This window comes from Neolamprologus brichardi, chromosome 22, assembly GCF_056152115.1.
Source record: "Neolamprologus brichardi isolate AB-2024 chromosome 22, ASM5615211v1, whole genome shotgun sequence".
Lineage (NCBI taxonomy): Eukaryota > Metazoa > Chordata > Actinopteri > Cichliformes > Cichlidae > Neolamprologus > Neolamprologus brichardi.
Genome location: NC_142124.1, coordinates 27591817 through 27604541, shown reverse-complemented (window position 1 = coordinate 27604541; position 12725 = coordinate 27591817). Strand labels below are relative to the sequence as shown.

Genomic DNA, 12725 nt, shown 5'->3' with positions numbered 1-12725 from the left:
GAATTTCTAGCAGCAAACTGATAATAGTCGTTGCCTTCAACCGCAACAATACAAAAATGGAAGTTTCTGTAGTGTTTCTAAGACTGCATTCCAGATACCTCAGAACTTGAATGCCGCTAGTGACCGTGTTCCACAAGGAGCAAGTAAAACAGGATTTATTTTAGTTCTTAGCAGGGTAGAGTCAATCCGGTAGTACTATCAGCATAGTACTTATTTTTTGTGCATAAAAACACATTTATGCATGGAGCCTTATCAGTGCTCTGCATATGGCTTATTTAGTTAGACAAAAAATACACAACGGTGGCAGCACAGAGTAAAAGTTTACAGCTTTACTAATGTTTCAGCAGTAAAGTTCAGTGCCGCCATCTTGGACTGCCAACTAATTTCGGTACAGATTAATATAACAAGGAATGGCTGTCGTAGACTGGTTCTGAAACTTACACTTTCCTGGTTTAGACACCCTTATTGTGTCTCCCAGTGCTGAAACACAAACTTATTATGCTAATAGCATCTTTTTATTCATAGCAAATTGTACTGTGTATCTTGAAAAATAAAGGGGCTTTAGAGTGTAATAAGCTGTAGTGGAAGTAATGTGCATTATTTACATTGCACAGAACAAAACACACTCTTACTCTTGGAGTGTTTGCTTTAGTTGGGTGTTTCTCAATTGCCACTCTTCATGGTGATTTTATGATAATGATATGGTAATGGCGGGACTCAGCACCGCGGACAGCTCCCAAGTGTCGCTCCGCCCCCTTCCACCCGCTACGTGAGCGCGCGGCGACCAATCACTGCCTCCGCCTCGGTTCAGCTCTGGATACAACAGAGGGAGCTTCAAAGAGCCCCTTCACCCACAGAGGAGAGGACCGCTCCGGGTGTAATGCGTAGCTGGGCTTTGCCTTCTGCTTGGATGGGATAAAACCTACCGTTCAAATTTAAACGCTCACTGTGTGTGTGTGCGCGCACGCGCGTGCGAAAGAGAGAGAGAGAGAGTGTGTGTGTGTTCCGCGAGGACCGGGAAATGCTCTTCTAGCGCGAGCGCGGATGACATTAGAGCCCGCGTTTTTTCCTCCCCGCACACAAATATTCCCAACTTGGAGCCTCCTGGACGCCGAGCAAGTTTTTGTTTTTATCTTTTCTTGAATTGCGTTTGAGCAGTGTAGCTGGAAGCCCAGAAAGCAGCGCAGGACAAGATGGGGAGCGAAAAGTACTTACCGGAGCTCATGGCAGAGAAGGACACGCTGGATCCGTCTTTTCAGCACTCCCTGAGGCTACTGGATCAAGGTAAGCGTCCGTGGATAAACACTGAAGTAAACACTTGAGCTGCGCGAAAAATGTTTAGTAAGAACTTTTAGTTGTTAACGTTTGGTCTCCAGGCTACACGACATCAACAGTCCGCCCACTTTTGAGTTAAAAATAAGAGGTACTTACAAATTTTCCCTTGGTCACACTAGCACAGCGAGGTGCTTTTTAGCAACAGGGCTGTTTTTGCCAAGTTTTCATGCTCACACTGTGCTTTAGCCTCCAGTAGTGAAGAAAATATGGCAGGAGAGACTAAACACTGCACCTTCAAACCTTTAAATTGGCCAAGCCTTGGTGTGAATGATGACATTTCAGCTCGTCTTAATTAGCTTGCAATTAGTGGATATGATATGTCATAAAGCCGGGGAAAATGCCGGTAAAGTGAATATCTGAATATCCTATATATTTTTTTTATTTTTCTGATGGCATACCATGAAATGCTAGCCTGCAGTTCGTGAAAGGAACGGAATGACATCTCAGTTTACAGGCTGCCCTCATCTCTATCCCCGTGCTGACATGTGTGAGCTGTGGTGCCAGCGCAGGAATAATCGCTCTTTATTCAGATAGAAGTGTTTCCCACTTTGAAGCCACGGACGTGACTGAAATGGTGTGTGTGTGTGTGTGTGTGTGCGTGTGTGGATGGAGCGACAAAAGCGCTCGCATGCAGACGCTTTAATTAATCCGCTGCACAGGGTCCTGCTTTGAAGCTGCCGCCCCCCCCCCCCCCCTTTTTTTTTTTTTTTTTTCTCTTGCAAACACTTTCTGGAGACTCCTGAGCTCTAAGGAGTGCGCTTTTACAGCTGCCAAGTGCATCCTTCAAGCAGGACTCACGGGCTTTGTTCGAGAGTCGAGCAGGCTGTTGGTGCCTTTACAGGTAACAGACGAGACAAGGAGTCCAGGTCTGTAAGCAGTCCTTCTGGGTTGTAACTAATTCTGTTGAATCCCAGCTCTTTTTATGCCGACACCTGCGCCAGTTCTACTCGCTGTCTCGCAAACTTGGGGGATCTCAGGGTTAAAGGGGTTCGCTGGGGCTCAGAGCAAAGCCAGGCACGAATCAAGTTTAATGGTGTTAAGATGCTGGAGTTTGCCATAGTTACAATCAGTTTACAGGTTATTTTGATCCCTGGTTGTTTGAGCCAATATAAAAGAACATGTAAAGTGATCTGAAAATGACAGGAAAAGGGAAATCAGGAAAGCAGTTAACGGGTGGTCCCTTAATTTAAAATAGGCTCTTTAATGTAATGTATGCAGGTGTTTAAAATGTACTTAATTATTTTGAGTTTTCCGTCTGTTTTGCACACCTAGTGAAGAGTATAGTTGTGCATACTTGTTTGAGCTTTCACTTTTGCATTAAAATCTCTAAATTTGTGCTGTTGCCTTGGTTGTTTTAGTTGTGTTGAGGACAAAGATTGATTAGTGTAGATGTGCATTGCGGCTCCCAGTGTTTGCGTGTGCGAGAACAGTGTAAAGATTGAGCTGTTAATGGGCCACTATGACTGAGATGATCATTGTTAATATTGTTCAAATGTGCTGCAGTGTGGGGGGGATATGAACACAAGCTGTCTCTTAACACACGATGTAAACACTTAGTTAAATATGGGTCCTTTATGCCAACATTTTCTGACTGTATGTACTATAAAGATTACTGTATTGAGGTTGTGTAATGGGTATCTAACTTAAAATTAGAGATGTCAAGGTCTTGACTCGTCCTTAAGTACGGCACATCCATAATAAAGAACTTGGATGGGATTAACTTTAGGTTAACTAACTTTTCTTTAGGTCAGTTTGCTTAAATTCTTTTCGGAGTAAATCGCAATAAAAACATGGTGGTTTTATGTAAAAGTCAGGTGTGTTAAATATTCCATGCCCTGTTAACAGTCCAGTGAGTGTTGCACCTTGTTTTTCTACAAGGTTCTGCAAGGACAGAAGTGTACACAGAAAAATGAAGCAATTATACTTCTATTACACTCCTATACATGCTCCTAAATATTAAAAATATAGATAGCACAGTGTAAAGCATAAACTCTGTGACTGACTTTCTGTTTTAACAAGTTTTTGCACAATATTATAAATAAAACTATTCCACTGCCGCTGCTCTGTCTCACAGTCTACTGATGAAAGTGACTGGTTTAAAAGTGTGGTACATTCTTTACTGGAAGGTAGACAATGAAAAATGCAAGAGCCAAAAGGCTTTGATCTCCTTTTTTATATATAGTGAAATGTAAACAGAAGTGACTCTAGACTAACAGAGTAACTGTCCTCTGTTAGGTCTGTATATTTTGGAGGCCTCACAATATCAACCATTGGGTCTTATTTGAAAAAGCAGCATTTTTCATTGAGCTGATTCATGTACAGTAAGGTAAATCCATTCCACTCAGTAAGGCAGATAAGCCTTTGTTTCACTCAGCACTTTTGGTTATCAGCTCCTTTTCAGATCTAGGTTAGATTTTTTTTTTCTAACAACACTCATTTCCCTTGCTGATAGAGGGAAGATGGCAGCACCGAATCCTTAATGCTAGTTGAAAGACACTTACCAGCCACCTCTGTGACAGACTCTCTCTTAAAGACCTTTATCCACATGGCAGGTCTTCTGTAGAGTTCTAGCAAATATCTTACCGGAAAGGAATAAAAGTGAGTGAATACTTAAAGTATGGGCCAGAATATGCCAAAAAAGAAATAAAAAAAAAGAGTGTGAAGTAAAATATTGTACAACAAGTTCTTAATGTAGTACTTCCAATAAAGTTAGTTGGCGATATTTCCGTCGAGGGCAAAGATTGCACTTGGACGCTGTTGCAGTGGCAGAATTAATCCGTGACATTTTATGAAGTAAGCGGTACTCTGCGGTGCACAAAATTTGGCCGAAACAGTCTGCCACAACTCCAAAACTGTAAATACTGTTATCTCTCTCTTACACAACAGATGGAACACGATGCGGCTTAATAGAGCACTTCTTCTGCCATCTTGCTGATGAGTTCTGGACTTGATTATGCAATTGGCAGGGGATGCAGGGAACAGAGCCGGAGTAACTGGAGTTACTGCGTGCACACGGCGAATATGAGATTACTCCGGGTCTGGAGAGACTTCCATTCAGGAAAAATTAGGGGGGCATTGTATTGGAAGCTCGGGGACGGGGCGGACTGCTTTGATAAGTTTGAGCCATTCGCAAAGCTCCTCTCCCGCAAGGAGCGTATCTCTTCCCCCTGTGACAAGCCGCATACAGGCAGCATCAGGCTCTTGGAGCTGGAGGAATATCTTAAGCCAAAACAAGAGACAAGCAGGACTAACAGTCTGCCTGGAATGAAAAATCCTCAGCAGCATACTAATGAAGTGCTTCCAGGTACGAAAACACCTCATGTGGCAGGAAGTGCATCTGTTATTAACATGAAATGAAATAAAAAATTGTTATTTCCATTGTGAATTTAACTAGTTGTTTTGAGAGCAAAAGTTCATCCAGGATCTTAGAAACAATCTTAAATTTCACATTATTTGTGGAATTCTACTTCGCTTCCATTCATATTTGATGTGATCCTCTGTGTGCTTTGTTCCCCTTAGTGAACAAGGCTTTTATTGTTCTCTTCACTCAGTGGAGATGCAAATTGGAGAAATCTAGCAAGCCATGCTACCCGAGTGATGACATCAAAGCATCTAAGAAGTAATGTGCGGTAAAATAATAGATAAAGGTGGGACTGTTTGCTGACTTGGGGGAAATGAATCTGCTTTAAGCCGTGTGTGTCTGCACAGCGTGCAGAATGTTAGCAGAGCAGCAGCTCTGGTGCTCTGCGTGGGTCTGCACAGGAGGCGTTCAGGTGCAGTGTTCAGCTGTACATCACCTGCAGGTCTGGAAGCCTAGCTTACAGTCACTGTAGTAATGCACATAGAATACAGGAAAATAAATTTAGAGTGTAAAAATAAATTTTAGGAGCCACTGTCTTTCCATTAGAAAAGTTGCCAGACCCTGGTGACTATAAGGGGAGAAGGGACTTGATACAGTGTTGTACAGGATTCATGAAGTGCGATGCAATTGTTAATTCTTAATTGTGTGGTAGTGCAGAGAGACCAGCAGCTACAGTCCCTGTGCAAACAGGAGGAGAAAGAGGTGGGGGGCGTTGGGAAGCTTTTTCCAAGGGATCGCCACAGTTGATGGATCCAATGGATTTGGCACACATTTTTAGACAGGAGGCCCTTCCTCGTGCAACCATTCTATTTATCCGATCTTGGGACTGGCACTAGGCGTAGACTAGCTCTGAGGCTGGGTTTGTTTCCACCTGTTGTGAACCGGGAATTCCCAGTGGATAGATGCAGCACAGGTCAGCTGAGGTCTGTTTGGCTTTGCTTGTTGTAGAAACCCTAGTTACAACAAGGTTAGCATGTGAATATACACATATTAAAAGGTTAGGATTAATGAGACATTTTATAATTAAGTCTCGAGAGTTAACAAATGGCCAAATCACATGACTGATTTAAGATGATGTAGCAGCAAGACACAGTCCCACTGACTCTCTGTTTCAACTTGTGTCAAAAGTGCAGACCTCAAGTTATGGAAGAGTTTTCAAACCTAACTGTGCAGTTCTGTGGATTTTATTGACAGTTTACCTTGCTTATGCTGTCTATGTTGTGGACACGTCTAACTGTAATTAACACAGAAGCTTTTGAGATATGTTATGATGTGAATGATACTGTTAAACTATATAAAAAAAATAAATGCCCTGAATGGTAAATGGTAAATGGACTGTTTCTTATATAGCGCTTTTCTACTCATCTGAGCACTCAAAGTGCTTTACACAACTTGTGCATTCACCCATTCACACTTTTCTAAGTGCTTTATAGCTAACATTCACACACATTCATACTCCGATGGATGCATCGGAGAGCAATTTGGGGTTAGTATCTTGCCCAAGGATATTTGGCATGCAGACTAGGGGAAGCCAGGAATCGAACCACCAACCTTCCGATCAGTAGATGACCTGCTCTACCACCTGAGAGCATTATTTAAAATATAACACTAAATGTTATATTTAGCTACAGCCAGGTGCTCTACCACCTGCTGTAGCTAAATATAACATTTAGTGTTATATTTTAAATAATCTCAACAGATAATTTGGATTCTTGTATTTTTTTCAGTTTGATATTGCAAAGCACCATTTGCTACTGTTGGTGCTGCTCTCCCAAAGTGTATTAGAGTTATGGTTAGCACATATGATATGTTAATACATTTTATATTTGTTTAAATGCAGTCTGGGAACTCATCAGCTGCTTTCCCAAATTAGCAAAATTGGATAAGTTAAAGGCCACATGATGTCCGATAGGCCAGTTACCTGCTTGCAGCAAAGCCTGCTCAAATGTGATTGGTCAGGGCTATGGAAACTATAAAGCATGAGGTCCTAGAAATCCTCCCCTGTCTACAAATTCTACATATTAATAGTAATAATAATGGAAATGAGTGCAAACTTCTTTACAAATGACCAGGCCTTGTCTTTTTAATAGCACAGCATCAACAAAGAAAAGGAATATTGGATGAACCTTTACTTACTTGTTTTTGAAGGAGTAGAGAAAAGTGTTACAGATATATGTCTTAAACCAAACACAAACCATGACAACAAAATTAAAAAAGAAAGTTACATAAAAGCATAGAGAAAAAAAGAGGACAACTTTAAAGACACATTATTGACAGTCTTGTTGATAATGCTTTTGGAAATGTAAGCTTTTTTTCTGCGTGTAGGTGTTACTCTACTCCTGATTAGCTCCTCGCTGTCAACTCATTTTGTTTGGCTCTAAAGTGAGGTGGTAGACTATGTGACGAAAATGCGAGAGATTCAAAGATTTGTCAGCTCTCGTTTGACGTTGCAGCCTCGATGCACACTGATGAGCTAAATATTAAAAGGAGGTAAAGCTGACAGCCTTGATCACCTTGGAGTTGTACCACCCACCGTGGCATTTTTGCAGTCCTCCACAATATCAGGCAGAGGATACAAACTTTTTGTGTACACCTTTGATTATTAAAGATCATTGAAACAAAATTTGCTGTGCTTCAAAGGACAGACAGTCGTGTTTTTGTGTGGGTTTCTAGTTGTAAACAAGTGTCTCCTTGCAACAGATGTATTCTGTTTGTTCAGGATGTGTCTGCAGAGCTGCGTGCAGCCCACTCTGAATCTTTCAGGACCTCTGGCCCAGTTTGGACATTGTAACCTCAGTCCCACACATAAGATGCTTTTTTTAATTGGATACTCCACAGCGGGAGCCTGGCACAATGTTTGGATTACATTAACAGCCTGAGCTAGCTTCCCCATAAAAAAAAAAACCCTAACAGCAACACACACACACACACACACACACACACACACACACACACCTACACACACACACACACACACACACACACACACACACACACACACAGAACATCTGCAAAAAATGAGCAGGTGTGGGAAAGTAACCTTAATTCAGACATGATGCTCCTATTGTTAATTCATACATTTCCGTCTCATCTGAAGAACAGGGGGTATTTTTAGCCATGCTTGATTTTGTGTCCTGAGTGAGAGCAGTCTGTGGGATACAATGCCCAGAAGTGTGCAGAAATAAGCTTTGGCATAGGATCAAAGGCAGAGATATCATTTTGTTGGGGAAACAGTACTTGATAGCGATAATGATCTGCGGATCTGCGGCGGGCCGACATGCTGAGCCACACAGCAAGGTGGAGGTGAAGGCGCAGCCACAGCACTGAATCTGTCTGAGGCCGGGACCTGACCGGTGATCTGACCCACAGATGTAGTGAACTCGCAAGTGAACTGTAAGTGAGCAGAAAAGCGGAGCTCCAGAAACTGGCTTTGCATGCAGACGAGTCTGCAGAGCGTTGCCGTGGCTAAGGGCTGTTTGCGGAGCACCGTCTCCTGCTTCGCAGCAGCTCCCACTGGAATCCAGGGGTGAAATGTAGGCCAGGACAAACGCAGGCACACCCCGGCTATTTCCAAAATCCTGCTTGTTTGCAGGCGTGACGGATCACATGTTTTCCTTGATTTCTCCGCTAATGTGAAATGCATGTTCTCGCTCATTAGGGCAGCAGTAATGAGCCACTTCGAAGCTGCACCTGATAAGCTTTAATACAGTTGTCAAAGGAGCTTGCAAAGAAAAGCGTCTGGACTTCTTTAAGTTACTTGAAGACGTTTGTCCCTCTGTGGGGGGACACTCCCACTAGGGTTATATCTGGGACTCTCCACCATTTGACCTTAGAACTGAAGAAGCCTCTCGGATGAGAGGTGAAACGTCTTCAAGTAACTTAAAGAAGTCCAGACGCTTTTCTTTGCAAGCTCCTTTGACTACGATGACCTGGATGACTGAGAACCTTCACAGACTTTAATACAGTTGAAATGTAAAACCTGGAATATGTTAATGTTACTCAAGTTATAGAGTCACACTGGTACATGTAAACAAACACAATCACTAGTTATCAATTAGAATGGTAAATAGACTGCATTCATAAAACACTTTTCTGAGTGCTCAAAGCATATTCTGTCCTTAGGTATGTCTATTGTATCCTTTTGAGGGGGTACTTATTTTAACAAGAAGACCCTTTACAAAGGGTGACATAGGGGTAGCTATTCAGGTAATTTCTTGAGTTGGGTAGGTATGTATGTGGCCTTTCTAACTTTACTGACTCCTCAAAGCTTTATTTTGTATCTGAACCCACAATAGATTTGGGGAATACTTACCTAACATGTACATCTTTGCCCTGTGAGAGGACAGGAGAACAAATCTTAAATTCTTAGAGAAAAAGTTTTGTCCTTTGGATGTTTCCTGGTGTTGTAAAGGATACATACTTTCACTTCTAGGTGCAAATATGTATCTTTTACTGCCTGGTAAAATATATATGAACCTTTTGGACGTTTAAAACGGTGCACATAGTTACCTTACGGTCCAATAATTATTTATGTCATTATTTTATTCAGTCAGTAATCATGTAGATTATTCCTATAGGTACACAAATGGATTTTTCCTGCATCCTTATCTCTGAGAGAGTATATGAAGTATGAGTGTGTGCAAGAAAATGTGTCCATTTTAGAATTCATAACAATACATATTTGCTTCACAATGCAACATTTCCTGCTGTTTTTAATCCATCTTTAATACATATAGCTTCTTTGTTGCCTTCATGAGGAAGACTGATAGATGTTGATGCGTTTTCATTAAGCCCATATTTATCAAGTCCTGTTTTTATTCTCAGTCACCTACTGATATATATGTGGAATTAGATTTTGTGTTCCAACGATGTAGGCGGATTTCTCCCTCTTTAAAGCTAGACTTTGTGAGTTTTGAAAGAAAAGAAAAAAACAGCGTTTGACTAACAAATAAAAAAAACTCATAAGCAATAAAGCACACTCCTGTGGGAGGAACCTGACTACCAGAGAAAACCCAGCAGTCACCACCAATATTAAAGACAGATACAGAGTTAGATACTTCTTAGAACATATTAAATGTTTTTTATCTACTTTAAATTTAGTAAAACCTTAAAATCTAAAAGTAAAGTTAGTATTTTAACTTATTTGGCCACACACAGACTGGTAGTAAACCTTAAAATCCTTAAAATGAGGCAACATTTGCAAAGAAGTATGAATATATGTATATGTATCTGTTTTGGGCCTGTTTTGGGCACACAGTTAAAGCCACTCTTTAGTATTAGTGTAGACAACTGTAGAGACAGAAATGGACTTTTACTGTGTCTCTGTTTCCAAAAGTGTTTATTGTGTATGAATGGCTGTTAGAAAATGCATCCATTTTAAAATTCACTACAATACATATAAATGTATACTTCCCAATGTTACAATTCCATTAGCACCTTTTAATTTAAATGACTAAACTTTTCTGTATTATATGTTATACATATCTTCTTCTGGTAGAAGTTGATGTGTTTTTATTAAGCACATATTTATATAGGGCTTCATTATTCTCAGCCACATACTGGTGTATGTGGAATTTAATTTTTCATTCCATACATGTGGGCGTATATTTTCTCTTTAAAGCTAGGCTTTGTGTGTTTTCAAAGGAGAAATAACACATTGTTGACTAACAAATACAAATTTCAAAGTGTAACTCATGAGCTATAGAGCACACTCCTACACAATTATAAATGAGTGTATCAGAGCTGCTTATTAGCTGTTTTTTATATGAGAAATTTACCAGAAAAACTAAAAACTTCTTATATTTAATAGTTTGCAATTCTCACAGCTCATGCAATTTTATTAAATTATTGCAATGTTCTTTTACAAATATGGTACAAATATGTAGCTTCTACTGCTTAAGAACATGCACATATATTTTTTATATATAAAAAATATACATATGTGTTTACCCCCTTGAAGGGGTAAAAATGGTTGCCTTAAGATTCATTCAACATATAGAGTAGAGGAGCTAGTGATTAAACCACCTGTGTTGCACAATAATATTAATAATAATTATTATGTATGTCCGCAGTCCCAAACCCCCGGGCCATGGAACAGTACTGAGTTGTTTGATACCCGAGTTGAGGCTCGGGTAGGGCTGGGCGATATGGCCTAAAATTTATATCGCGGTATAATTTGAAGCAAGTGCGGTAACGATATATATCGCGATATATTCTTTTCTTCTGTATAACGTATTTCCCACACTATAAGGCACACTTAAAATCCTTTAATTTTCTCAAAAATCAAGAGTGTGCCTTATGTATGAATTCTGGTTGTGCTTACTCACCTTGAACCGATTTGGGCGTGCAGAAATCTGTTAAAAAATGTTTTAGTACAACTTTGGTAAGCCGCACTGCTTGATGGATTGTCAGAGCATTACGGCTGCCGTAGTGAGGAGCTTCACGGAATAATCTGGGTCCAAAACTCCGTCCCTTCAGGTCCCAAAGTCAAACGAACACTGAGAGTTAAAAACGATCAGCGTTGCTGCTTTACCAGGTGTAACAATTAAGTTTAACATCCAGGCATCCATGAAAACAGAAGTTATTAAATTTAACGGAGTTAGAAGTTAACAGGAAGTTAGCTCGCTAGTTTACACCTAAACATGACATACCATGTCCTGGCTGAGAGATTTTTGAAACTAATTAAAACGTACAGCTCTGCTATCACTTCCGACATAAATGAAGACAGAAAACTAAACAGCAGTGGCGTTTGAGGGGTTACTGAAGTTGGACTACCTGGTATATAATGTTGTGCTACGTGATTGCTAGCGACACAGCTATGTTAGCATAACATTAGCACAGTGAAGCTGGAAGATGAACGCCAACCTTTCTTCCACTCAATAAAAGTTAACGTGAGGGATTCTGGTGGTCAGGGACAAATGCAATCGCACAGCAGGATGCTATACACGGGCCAAACTTCAGTCAGGAGAACAACTGAGATTATTCATCCACAATACGAGGTTAGTTATTAATATACTGCAAGAACATGGGAATAGAGCAGCTGCGAGAGAATTCAATATTAATGAATCAATGTTACGGAAGTGGAGGAAGCACAGTTTTTGGCTTTCCCCATATTTCAAAAGTGCTTCATCTCTTTGCTATAACTGTCGCCCGGCATAATTTGCAGATGATAATGGTTGTAGCCACTGCGATGCTTTCGACCAAAACAGGTGCCGCTTGATGACATCATCAACATGCGCTATCGCGATAGAGCGGTATAGTCCAAATCTCTATCGTTGGTCAAATTTATATTGTTTCTATCGTATATCGTTTCTATGGCCCACCCCTAGGCTCGGGTGGGATTATCTTTATGTGATCGTCTTTATCGTTTTTATCGTTATTTTTTTAGCGTTTTTATCATTAACTCAGTTTCCCTGGGTCTTTTCCTGTGTGTTATGAATAAGTCTTCTTTTTTTTGGTACCAGTACTGGTTTTATTTTGTCTTTTTCTCCATGACTCCTTAATGACCGGTCCGTGAAAATATTGTCGGACATAAACTGGTCGGTGGCGCAAAAAAGGTTAGGGACCGCTGATATATGTCATTAAAGGCCTGGAAGAAAACCATGGCAAATGTATGTAATGAAAACGGAATTGCTTAAAGTGATGAACCCAATGAGAAATGTCACTTATCTGTAGTTTCCTCTAGCTAAATGGGGCCTTTTAGTGGCTTTTAGCTCACTGTTTTGGTTTTACAATGTACCACATGTGTACCAATGTGCCAGTTATACTCCATATTCCATTTGCCATTTTCAGTATATGCCCATCATAAACTACCAGCTAGGTAAAAAGATAAATAAGAATAATTTATATTTACGTGCACTACAGAAACAAGACTGCAACTGATGTTAATACCATGGTTGCTTGATGTGCACAATACAGTGTACGCTTAGCAAGTAATTCTCAAGTAAGTACTAAATACCATGAATATCAGAAAAAAAAGAGCCAAAATTATTTGGCTCCATAAACATAAAGCAACAATTTTGAGTAAGAT

At 40.4% G+C, this 12725-nt stretch overlaps 1 protein-coding gene across 1 annotated transcript in view; it reads left to right on the top strand.

The window, feature by feature from the left end:
* Window positions 1-841: 841 nt before the first annotated feature.
* The window catches only part of khdrbs3 (KH domain containing, RNA binding, signal transduction associated 3), a 136880-nt gene continuing 124996 nt past the window's right edge, over window positions 842-12725 (top strand). Inside the window, exon 1 of the mRNA XM_006795266.2 lies at window positions 842-1284. Within this exon, the coding sequence (XP_006795329.1) occupies window positions 1194-1284 (91 nt within the window). The 5' untranslated portion in view covers window positions 842-1193. The remainder of the gene's footprint in view (window positions 1285-12725) is intronic.